General features: G+C 37.6%; 1 protein-coding gene across 1 annotated transcript in view; it reads left to right on the forward strand.

Annotated features, from left to right (window-relative positions):
• KCNH1 (potassium voltage-gated channel subfamily H member 1) overlaps positions 1-12,796 on the forward strand; it is a gene marked incomplete at its 5' end in the record, with an annotated part of 178,060 nt that overhangs the window by 44,866 nt on the left and 120,398 nt on the right. Inside the window, one exon of the mRNA XM_031552170.1 lies at positions 4,860-5,289. Within this exon, the coding sequence (XP_031408030.1) occupies positions 4,860-5,289 (430 nt within the window). The remainder of the gene's footprint in view (positions 1-4,859; positions 5,290-12,796) is intronic.

Below are 12,796 nucleotides of genomic sequence, written 5' to 3' on the forward strand. Positions count from 1 at the left end.
AATATATTTTTTGTTTTTTGTTTCATTCTCCTTCTTGTAATGGTTAGTTGTTGTTCTTCTGCATCTCCCTTTAACTGAAATGAAGCCAGAACATCAACTGTTATGTGTAAGAAGAAAGTGCTAGAAATCCTAGAGCAAATGTGTGTCAGTAATTCTCTTTCTAAAAATGGATAGTAGTAAATAAATTATACTTCCTTGGAGCCCAGGAAAAAAAATATCTTAATGCTTACTTTGTCTGTTTTCATTTTGTACGTGTGGAAAGTAAATAACAACATAAAAATTGAATGCTATCATATTGTCATGCAGATTTAATTTGTTTTTTAAATCCTAGCTTTAAATCAGCTTTAGCAGGTGGGATGAAAGTCATGTTTTACTTCTTTGCTGAAGTTTTTCATCCCATGTCTTGTTACAAAACAGAACAATTTTTCCTTTTTTTTGTCTGTAAAACATTTCTGTTTCTGTTCTTTCTGCTTTATTTTTTTCTAGGTGCAGTTCTGTTTTCAGTAGATTTTTGAATTGATTTCACATTTGCTCAGCAAATGAATAGTAACTTCTTTTTATTTGTATGGCACATGGCACTGTAGTGTCCACTGCTGCTGGTTTTAAGGATTGTAGAGACAGAAGTAACTAATAAATACTCTGCTACAGCCCTGATGTTAAAAAAAAAACACAAAAAAAACAACAAAAAACCATCATGAAGTAATTTATCACAATGTCTTTTCTCCTTACCTCTCTTCATGTATGTGGAAATAATGGTATAAATCTTCTGTTGTCCGACTCAAAGCTGAAGCCAAAACGTCAATATTCTGGATCCTCTGTTTTGAGAGAGGATTCGGCACATGGCTGAGGTACAGGTGTGAGATACTGACTGCAGGTCATGTTTTGCAGAAAACAAGGAGATACTGAAGAAAATATGTGTAAAAGTGCACAGTGAGTAGGTCTAATTTCCCACATTATGCATGGAAATTTAGTTTTAGCAGTGTTCCATGGATAAATTTCTGAAGCATCTTCTGATCTTCAGTGTGGGTTTTGTTTTCCTGCAGTACTGAAGAACGCTGATCTTCTGAGATATAGTTCTACTCCTTAAAGATTGCATAGGAGGAGGGGGTGGTGGTGGTTGTGCTTATTAATATAAGGGCTTTTGAAATTTGAGTTTGCTCAATCAGAGAATACTGAGTTATTTCTTCTGGCTCTCAGTGCTTTGACCTTGCCCTTTGGTTTACTACAAATTTTTCAATTTCCATGCATCAGCCATCTCTAGCAATGACAGTAAAACAGCCAGAGTATTAAATATTTGAAAAAAATGTCAGCAACTTGTTGTGGTTTAACCCTTGAAGGCAGCTAAATACCACAGTCACTTTGTCACTTTCCCCCACTGGGATAGGGGAAGAGAATTGGAAGAGCAAAATTTATCTCAGGGATTGAGATAAAGACCGTTTGATAATTAAACAAATAAAAAATAAAAAAATAATTGTGCATTATGAGGTGACCAGTGCACAGCCAGTCATGGAGCAATGGCAGCCTTGGAAAATTCCTCCCCATTTGTATAGCTGAGCATAGGATTGTGTGGTATGGAATATCCCTTTGTTTAGCTGGAGCCAGCTGTCCTGGCTGTGTCCCCTCCCAGCTTCTTTTGCACCCCCAGCCTCCTTGCTAGTATGAGAAGCAGAAAAGAGTTTGGTGCTGTGCCAGCACTGCTCAGGGATAGCTAAAACATATTTGTTGTCAACGCTGTTTTTGTCACAAATCCAAAATGTAGCATTGTACTAAAGAAAGTGAAGTCTATCCCAGCCAAAACCAGCAGACAACTACATGTGGGTATGAGCAGTATAATGTTTACTTTCATTCAGTTACTTCAAAAAATTTGTTATATAAGGGTGTGTGAAATTCATCATTTTATGCTGACAATTTTTCCCTGCAAGAAAAATGTATTAAAAAATGTACTGATTTTTTACCAGGGACTTAGAAGAGATTTCTTAGCTTTTACATACTCTCCAGAGGGGGGATCTGTGGAATACAGGCAGGTGGAACTTTCTCTGAATAAATCTAGCCTAGATCAAACTTGGTGAGATATTCCTTGTTTTGTCACTTCTTGATTGCATTGTAGATGCCTAAAATTGATTCTTTATAGCAAAGCATTTAGGAAGGGGCTATTGGGCATCTGGGGACCTGTAATACAATTTCTAGTTCTTTATGAACCAAGGTTTTGTCTGGGTGGAAGGAACTCTGAGTGTTTTTGAATCTGCCTCTCAAATGTTGTAGCAGGAGCACGCTAAGAGGGTGGTACAAGCATCGAGAGGAGTAAATTGAGTTCAAGCTCTTTTTTGTGTGTGACATCATGGAGACATCTGTATGGTAAAAGCATAAAAATAATCTGCTCAGATAAGAGCATTAGAATGGACAGTAATCGAAAAGCACGGTTTCTATTTTGGAAAGCGCTCATCTAAAAATGTCAATTTTGAATCCAGCAGATCTATTCCCATGAGTATTAAATTTTTAGTTGCTAAATTTAGTGACAAAAAGTGCTGTTTTAAAGTCTTGGGGAATTATCTGATTTTTTTCTACTTACCAGTCTATGAAATAGGCCATTAAGTTTTCATTGTTTGTAACAATTTGAAATTCTGTCACTTAGGAAATGTTAAGAGAATTGTTTAAAAAATCTTTACACATTTTTTCATTTTTGTATTGATCCACTTAAAATAGACAAAACCTTTTTTCTGAGTTTACATTATTTGAAATGCTTTACGAAATTCCACTTTTGGGAATTTCATAAGGAAAGTTCGGATAAGAATACAGTGATCTCCAGATACTCTGTTCTGAAGCTCTGAAGGCTATTTGCTTTAATCTTTTTTCATCTGATTTCATATATTGTAGTTTCCGTTCCTATTTTTATATCCAGCTTTTTCAGCTCCTCTTCTGTAGTTTTTTTTTCCTTCCCCCCTAGTATTTTGAGTCCTTCTTTTCAGTCTAACTCAATTAAGAATTAATCAAATCCCCAAACATCTAAGTCCTTCCTGAATCATTGCTGAATCACTGTTTTCCTTTGGTAAGACTCATTGACAAGCAGATTTTTTTTTAATCCAGCAACGAACTTCATTTTATATAATAAATATTGTGTCATTTTCCAGCAAAATTTAAACTGGTTTTTAGAGTGCTGGAACGTAATTTTTTCTTGCCATTGCCACGGACTTAAAAGCACCATGTGATTAAAGGCCTAATTTTTAGACTAAAACTAAAAGTTGGTAATTACTGGTGAATTCTCATAATGTAGTATAATGTTGTTTTCCTGTTAAAATTGTACAGACATAAAGGAAAAATGGACTTTGGTCCTGAGGGAAAAGACTGTAAGGCTGTGTGGTAGTACTAGAATGCAGGTATTTAGAATGTAGATGTGCTCATCACTCAGGGACTTGCACGCCCAGTTTCTAAAATATGGTAATCGTAGAATGACTTGAGTTAGAAGAGACCTTAAAGATCAAATTATGGTTTGTTTTTGTTACGTTTTCTCTTTTCCCTTTTTTTTTTTCCCTCCATACTTAGCCTTCAGAAGTATCTGCTTTCCCTCCCCTGAAGGGGAATTGATAATGTGTTCTGAGGTAACAAATTATGTCTGAAAATGAGCCAATGTAATCATGACAAATTCATGAAATAAGGAAGAAATACATTGCTGCAGTCCTGGGGAACATGAGTCAATATGCTTTAAGTAATTATTTAATAAAACATCTCTTCTAGTGCATTGAACCAGCCTTAGATACTGAAGCAGTTGTATTTATGTGGGAATAAACAAACTTCCAGTAAAAGCTGGGGACCAGAAGTATGCAATTATACATTTCCAGAAATACTCATTAAACCTGTCTATTTAAATTTTAATCAGACTTCTCTGTATGAAAGCCATCATGATAAGGAGAAATAGGGAAGGAGAGAAAGAAAAAAAAAAAAAAAGCAAAGCTTTTCTATGAAAGACTGTTCAGCTCTTCTAGTTTTCCAAATGGCTTTGAATTTTTGTTTTTATTTATCTACGTTTACTTGGGAATGGAAATCAGTCTGAGTTAACGTAAAATCCTACACGCTGGCTTAATTCTGTTTTATGGGAGCTGTATTGGTATTATTGCACAGAAATACTACACTCATAGCAAAGCTGTCAAAAAAATGATGTGGGGATTAGACAGTGAGATATTTGAAGTACTTAATCTTTGTGCGGTCCATCTGAGATAGAAAGACCGATAGTCTTTACTTGTATACATTGAAAGTAAATACAGGAAACACGTTTGCACTGAAAAAATACAAGTCACTTGGTACTTCCAGCATTTTTTTAGACCACCTTTATTTATTTTCCTCATATGTCTGACCTAAATACTGCAGATTGTATTATATCTGAGAAAATAGAGCATGTGTTGCCCAGTACTGTACTGAGAGCTGATGAGAAAGTCAGAAATAGCTATGAGAGGTTCATGACTCCAATTGCTGGAATTAATTCAGTAGGTGTCTTACTACGTTCCTCTCAAATATTAGATTTGTATAATTTAACGGTCAGTGCTTTTTGTATTTATTTTCAGCCAGCCTAATGTAGCATGAGGATACTCAGGGGCAGTTTACCTCCACTTCTGAGCATGCCTATCATTTGAAGCCTTTACACAGATATTTGTTGACCTATTAAAACCACCCAAAATGTTAGTGCATAAAGATAAGAAGGCATATGTCCATCCCTGAAAAGAATCATTAAACATGTTTCACAGTCTTTTTTTTTTTTTTATGAACACTTAATTCTGATAGATCATCTCACGTCTTTACTAATGTCAGTTACAAATATTGCTGCTTTAGTCTTTGATTCTAATACCCACTGTTCTTTATCTTTCTAGGGCATCAGTAGCCTCTTCAGTTCACTTAAAGTGGTCAGACTACTCCGTCTGGGTCGTGTCGCTCGGAAATTGGATCACTACATAGAATATGGAGCAGCAGTCTTGGTTCTGCTGGTGTGTGTGTTTGGTCTCGCAGCACACTGGTTGGCCTGCATTTGGTACAGCATAGGAGATTATGAAGTTATCGATGAGGATACAAACACGATCCGAACTGAGAGCTGGCTCTATCAGCTGGGAATGTCAATAGGAACACCTTACCGTTTTAACACATCTGGCTTTGGAAAATGGGAAGGTGGGCCAAGCAAGGATTCTGTCTACATCTCCTCATTGTATTTTACGATGACCAGCCTCACCAGTGTTGGATTTGGAAACATTGCACCGACTACAGATGGGGAGAAGATCTTTGCTGTTGCGATGATGATGATTGGCTGTAAGTATTAGAGATTCTGTCTCTCACACATTGTTGGATAGCTGTGTACCGTGAATACTGAGTGATGTATGACCATCTAGAATAATGCAAAACGGTTATTATGCATTTTAAAAGCAAAATATCTTTGGCAATATAGTTATTCACATTTAGTTTTAAAATCACAGATGGAAGTAGTGCTTTGACTAGCAAAAAAAATTGGATGCAATATTCTGTTAATATCCTTTCAGTATCTCATGTAAGTAAACAACAAAATGTCTAAAGCCTGAGGTACTAAAAATTAAAATACCAGAGTGAGTATAGACATCGCTTGTGCTTAAATTTGGTACGTGGCAAAATCTTGGCATGTCGTACATTGGACAAGTAGGTGAGAGGGTGGAGAGAAGCCTAGGAGCATCTTCACAGGAAAGAGGCAACAGTAGCTTCCTAGAGGCCATGAACTCCACTGAGGACTAAGTATGCAGTCAGATCCTGAAGCAAATACAGTGCCACTGCCCTTGGACACCTCTTCTGGCTCATATTTCCTTGTCGTAATGGATTCACATTTGCCAAGCTGTCCAGTTTTTGGTCCGTGCAAAGTGCCTGGAGACTTAATTGCAGTTATGTGCCGTACTGTGATTGCTCTTGAACTTGGTCATGCTTTTCTACATAAGGGAATCAAAATAAGGGGGAAAAAAATAAGACTTAATACATGGAAGAGCATATCATTGTTATGAAGAAAGAGAGAAGCTTATGTATGACAATATATTTAGGGGAGGGAAAAAAAAAGCCCTTGCTAAGCAGAAAATTAAGCATAATATATTATGAAACTCAATTAGCACCAACATTGCACTACAGTAATCTGCAGCTTTGATTCTGATATGTTGTTTTACAGCAGAAATGAATCCTATATTGAAATTACACATACAGAGGTAAGCAGGCTTAACGTTGAGAGTAGGAAGATAAGCATTATTGATTGAATACGGATTGGGATTTTTTAGCTGTAAAAATTGTTAATTTTATTCTCATAGCTTTTTTTGCTTCTAAAAGTCTCATCATCTTATTAAAACACACTGGCAGTAGAAGTGGAATTTATGAAAAGCTTGGAGACAATTACAATATTCTCAGGACAATGTGCATGAGACAGTGTGGCGGAATAGTGCAGAACAGGCTTCCAAACATAGCTTCTGATGAAGGTACCTGTTTAATAGGAAATATCCTGACCTTTGGCTTATTGTTCATTATGTGTTACACTCGTGATACTGTCTAGACACGAATAGCCAGTACTATTATTATTATTCAGTGCTGTGAACTGAATGAACTCAATGAACATAACCTTTATGAAATCAAGAATGTGTGTGGGGATATTTTGGAGTTATCCCTGCTCCAAACACTTCATTTGAAAGTGTGATGGAAAGAAAGAGAATTTCTACATGGTGAGAACTGATAGGTATCTGCCTTGAATTGTGAAATGAATTTTCGTTTCAGCAAGTTTTTAAAAAATAGTGGTCTGGTAGTCTTAAAATCTCATGAATACAGTCACGTTTGACAGAAACAGGTTTTTTTTATATTTGATTGGACTTTTGGAACCTTAAATAACTGTCCTGATAAATATTGGTATATCTGAACATCTCTATCCTATGAACAGATACTTGGAAAGCATTTGGACTGTTCATAATATATGTTTGCAGGAATAACAGTTAAGTGATCCAATCTTTTGGTTTACCTCTCTGGATCTTATAGGGTTTTATTGCTTTTAGCACGCAAGATGTTTTGAGCTGTGATCATTCCTGAGGATGAGAGGAACTAAACAGCTTTGTTTAGCTTGCTGCTGTTTGGAGCCTAACTGTTGATACAGTTTCTTCCACTATAAAATGCTGTTTTAAAATAACACTGTTTTGCCTGTAGAGTTAAGCTCTCAAAGACTGATGTGAGCTTGAACTAGGTTAGTTTTGTAAGAATTTTGTCTGATCTGCTAGGAACCTAAAAGATACAGGGTAAATGTATTGAGGGATAAATTTGGATGAGGGAAAAGGAGTCTTATGGCTAGAGCTTTTCTGTGTCACTCAGGAAAATCTAAATTTGTTGCTGGCCAAGTAGCATGTTTGTTATGGGCTGAGGTACTCGCATCATAGTTGATGGCTACGTTTTCCTGTTTTGCTTCTCATTTTATGCATGTCTAGTCACATAGATTTGCATCTGTGAAAGTCCAATGCATCAGAAATAAGCACTTCTAATCAATTCTGCCAACGTGTTACTGCCCATTAGTGAAAATAAAAGGTATATGATTTCTTTCTTACATTTTGCCATTAATAGTGCAATTAATTTAGATGCGGATCTCAAAACCATGAAATGTTACATATTTTATGGCATGCTTGTGCTAATCATATCTATACGTGCTAGAAAACAAGTTCTTTGCAGGTAAACTTAATAATAATTTAAAGCTAAGTTGACGAGCAGCTAAAATATATATTATTTGCTATATTTTTATCATTGCTTATGCAATTAATTTTATTTTTGGGGTGAAAAACAATGACAACAAACACTTCAATAAACTTCCTATGCAACTTGGTTTGTATCACAAGCTTTCTGACACTAGCAGAAAATAGGTTTAAAAAGGTCAGGCGACTGTGTTGTGGTAATCTTCCTGATGGTAAAGATCTGCTTGTGCTGCGGACTAAAAGGACAGAAACCTTGAAAACCAGTAGATTATTCCACAGATATCTATAGATTAAATGTTTACTGGAGATACGATCTTTGGTTTAGACCCCATGATTTGCTGAATATCTTTAAACAATGAACATAAAAGCTGAAGTGTGCTTGTTGCACTGCTCAAACCTATGGCCTGTAGTGAAAGAGGAGAAATGCATTTTCGTTAACAAATAAGCACAGAAGAGTAGAATTGCACTGAAAATCCTCTTTTCCGCTGTTGTAATAATTCATTGGAGTAGTACACAGTGATGCTCAAAACTGTGCTCTGATTGTGTGTGAAGGCAGCGGTTCGTACCTCATCTTTCAGTAGCACAGGGAATTCCATTTTCTTTCCATCATCCTAACAGTTTGACTGACTGAAGCTCCAGTTGAAGATAAGTGGAATTTGCAGAGCCCAACTTCAAATTTATTACTCCATTAGCTTCTCCCCTGCTAGAAGGTGTCCATTAGAACTGTGTGAATTTATCTTGTTTTTGGAATGACCAGGTATAGGCAAACATACATACCTGTGTATTTAAAAAGTCCATTGAAATAGTGCTAGACATTTCACAATTTTTGTGTAAGAAATGGAAATAACAGTGGCTCTTTTCCTTTGAGGATGTTATCTTTTGTTAGTTAAGGAAATATACTAACAAAATCATTACTGAGATCCCTGAATTGTCACTGTAGTGTCATGAGAAAAAAGTTGTTTGGGGACAAATATATATAACAACCAGCATTAATAATTCAAATTAATCCCAGCAAAGTTTTACTTTAAATAAACTGGAAGTACTTAATAGAGTAATTTTTTCCTCTTGGGCCAATTAACCTCTCAACTGTGAATAAATAGTAGAGCTTCCATTAGTTGATTAGAAAGAAAGCGAAAATTCCCTTCTATTTGTGGCTTTTATCCTGTACTTCTTTAGAGGTATGCACTGTGTGTTAACCAGCTCACAGTTTGTTAAACAGTGCCGTGACTGGCCAAGTCCATGCTGACAGTTATATTGGTAGAGATGGCCTTTGACATTGCAATCCTCTTTTCATTTGGGAAAGAACATGAATTTTCTTGACGTAAAGCTGGTGGTGAAGATGTGTGAAGGTGTCTGTGACCTACACCTTCTTTCCATGGCCTGTGTAGCTAACACACAGGAAGCTGGCATTGGTGCCACTTCAGTGCACGGTGGGCACTTGCCTCCCCCTGGTTTCTCCATATTTGATATTCCAAAATGATTTTTTTTATAGAATAAGTCTGATCATACAAAGTTCTGGGGAAGGCTGGGCATGGTGTGTGCTGCCTGGAGGAGCACTGCCAGGTGGTGCAATATTGTGGGTGTTCTGTCCTTTATTTCAGGAATAACTTTGCTTTGCTTTTGCTTGATTTACTGTCTGAGTATCTCAAATGGTTTCTGGGGAGAAAACTTGTAAGTAGCAGCAGTATTTTCCTTTTGGTTTTGGACTGTTGTCTGCTGAGCCTCTCTGTTTTCAGGAAAGGAGTTACTATATAAACAAGGGATTTTAAGATGTGTGCTGCTGTCTCATCCACTGGAAAACTGGCTAAAGGACTTGGTACAGCTAGCGCAGGACTATGGTGACACCAAAGCAAGACATTTGTGTCAGATGGGCTCAGTATACTACAGGTACTTGAGAGCGTAAGGAGCATTAGAAGTGTCCTTTGTTATGTGTTTGGTATTCTTATGCAAATAATGCAGGAATTAATGCTCTAATTATGTTCCATCTTCCATAAGATAAAATTCATTCTTTTCTTGTGCTTGGCCACTGATGATCTATTCCACTGTACTCACTGCTGACTCCTGTGAAGCTGATCCCAAGGCAGAAATACATTTGTGTGCTGTTATCTCCTAGTAAACTTATTGACCACGGATAACAGCACTTTGCTATAGTGCCAGATAGCTGTTCAAAGAAGTACCTTAGTTCCATTTTCCTTTTTATTCAGTATTTTGTTTTGTCTACTGTAGCAGGAATGGGCTTGAAGCAGTGATTGAGCACCTGGTAGGAAAGCAGGGCCAACCCAGGGGAGCTCAGGTGCAAGCAATGTACCTGAGTGACTGCACCTGGTGGAGCCAGGATCCACCCCTTTCCAAACCTCATGTAAGGGTTGGCGGGGAGGTGAGGGTATTTTGCTAGAGATCCCTGCATACCTGAGGCCTGCTAAGGGTAAGCAGATTTTTTTCCTTTTCCTTTTGTTTTGGTGTCCATGGCTGCTGCGTTTGAGCATATCCTCAGTTGCTGCAGCCTAGGACTCTGCTAACCTGGTATCATTGCTGTGCTTTCCATCACGTTATAGCATTACATTAACTGAAAGATCCATATACTACTGTTCAGTTAACTTCACTAATGTATCTCTATCTTGAACCAGTGGGAATCATGACTGAGTGAGCACAAATGGAGGCCTGGTAAAAAGTTTAAGATATGTGATTTTGTGGAAGGCAGGGTGGGTATGTCTTGTTAGTGAAGAATGGAAACTGGAAGGGCTGATAGGGATGAAATGGCTGTATGAGGGCATGGAGCCTGTGGGACTATTTGTTTGCTTTTATGTGAAAGCAAAGCATAAGGCACATCATGCTTTATGTCTTAGGAGCCACCTCCCATGGGGATGTACTCTTGTGTTCTCAAATGCAGCGTCTCTGTCCACTATCCTACTGACCTTGTTGTGGCTATGATTTTCGGGGAGGCAGTGTTTTATTGTTATTTCCGACACGGGTAGGTGTAAATGCTGGTTAGAGTTGTGAGGGACTACACTGTACTCATCACATAGCTCTCGGGATGTGTGTTCCACTGGTCACCCCCACTGAAGGGAGACACGGGTAGGTGAAAAATGCTCTCCACTCTTAACCCCAAATAATGCATATCTATTTGGGAAAAACATATTATTTTAAGATAGTGGCGAAGTACACTGTGGCTGCTCTTAAGCATTTCTATTCACTGCATCTAATAAGATACGTGTATTCCTATGTAGCTGTTTTTCCTGTGCATATGGTGAATTAGTTTTGTAAAAAAAAAAAAAAAGGCTCTGTCTTCACATCTGTCAGTGAACTGACCTGTGTTTTTCAGCCTCTGTTTACTCAGAGAGTGTGTGTATATGTATATACGTATATTTGTATCTGTCTGTGAAAATGAGTGCTACTAGTGAAAGTAAAAGCTATTAGCTCCTCTGCTTCATTGCAAATAAATGAAAACATATTTACTTAACCTTTTTCATAGATGGGTACTAAATAACTAATTAATAGGGAATGTGTCTACAGACAGATCTTTACGAGAGGCTGATGTATACATAAAAACAGGTTTTAAGCCACCTTCTGCAGATGAGGAAAATACATATATTTTCCCTTTTTAATATTTGAGGGGAAAAAAAAAGCTAATGCGATTTTTAGCTTCTCCCCTGTGGAGATGTGTGCCTCAGAATAACAGCTCTCACATATTTTGTTCAGTGAAGCTGTCAGATTGGGTTGCATAGTGTTTATTTTTCCTAAGCAATAGCAAAAACCTGAAGACTTTCATTTGCAGTTTTCATACCTGGGCACTGTGTCAGCAATCCCCTTGCTCTGCAGGTAGAATAGGGATAAACAGTTCTAAAAATGCTTTGCATTTTCCACCTATAACATAATATTAATGAATGCTTGCCTATCTAGATTTTGAGCAACTGAACAAAATCTATCATACTTGCTTTGAGAGACCCTGCAAGGTCTCAAGCTTTTAGTACTGTTTCAAGGTAAACTCTCATGGTTAGCCAGGAACTTCCTGGAACAACAGAGCTTAAGTCATCTGAAGGAAAAAGTTCACTGAGTGATAAATTAGATCATAATTTTCACTGTGAGCACTATAATTAGTCCAGGTAGTCAGAGCAAAGATGGAAAAAGAAGAGAAGCAGGAGTTAAGGTCAGAGTCAAGCATGTGCATGCTTACATACTGCTAGAAATTTTCAGCCACTGAGTTTGTTAATCAAAACAGACCAGGTACCAAAAAATACTTGTCTTCACTGATATTGTGCAGTGCTAGCTGCCCTGCTGCACTTCACTGGTTCTCTCTGATTAAGGTGGATGTGCATCCTAGGACTATGAAGGTGCTGTCTTAGCTTTGTTCAAAAGTCTATGAATTACTTCTTTCTTGTTACACACACGACAAAAAAGGAATGAGGATAGTACTAAGTACATTTGAAAGCACAATTAGATAGTTTTATTTACAGTGGTCTGCCCTACAAATGCGAAATTTCCCCTGAACTGTAAGGAAATGGTGGCAGTTGGTATCCTGACACAGGTCAGTATTGCTACTTCACAGCCTCACAAGAGGAGTGAGGTTCTCTCAACTTCACAGAGGAGGTTTGGTAACTCCCAGCAGGATAAGAAGCATTCAGAGACACTCATGAATGAATATAGCCAGAAACTGATGAAAACTAGACAATTGGCATCAAAATATCTGAACAAGATACAGATGTACTGTAGCATCCTTTTTGGTGGCGGTACTAAGTCATGTGTTCCCCTTATAGTGCAGTTCCTCGGTGGTTAGAGCAAATGGGTGTGCCTAAGCTGTGTGTACTTACTAACAGCTTATCTAATTGTAAAAGAAGCATGTGTAGTGCATATGCTGAACAATTCTTAGGACTGCACTGCTTGTGCTACCCCTCAGTAGTGATACTACTTCAAAACTGGATGTGAGACCAGATCCTCAAAACAGTTGATAACTCCAACACTTGATCTGTGCTATTATCTGGAGCAGGGAAGAGGCAGATTGTGCTGGGAGAGCTCCAGCAAAAAATAGCAGAAAACACTAGTATCTTTGTAGGCATGGGATGCAAGGGGCATTTTGATGTTAGTTTTGCTGG

The sequence above is a fragment of the Meleagris gallopavo genome, chromosome 2, assembly GCF_000146605.3.
Source record: "Meleagris gallopavo isolate NT-WF06-2002-E0010 breed Aviagen turkey brand Nicholas breeding stock chromosome 2, Turkey_5.1, whole genome shotgun sequence".
Classification (NCBI taxonomy): Eukaryota; Metazoa; Chordata; class Aves; order Galliformes; family Phasianidae; genus Meleagris; species Meleagris gallopavo.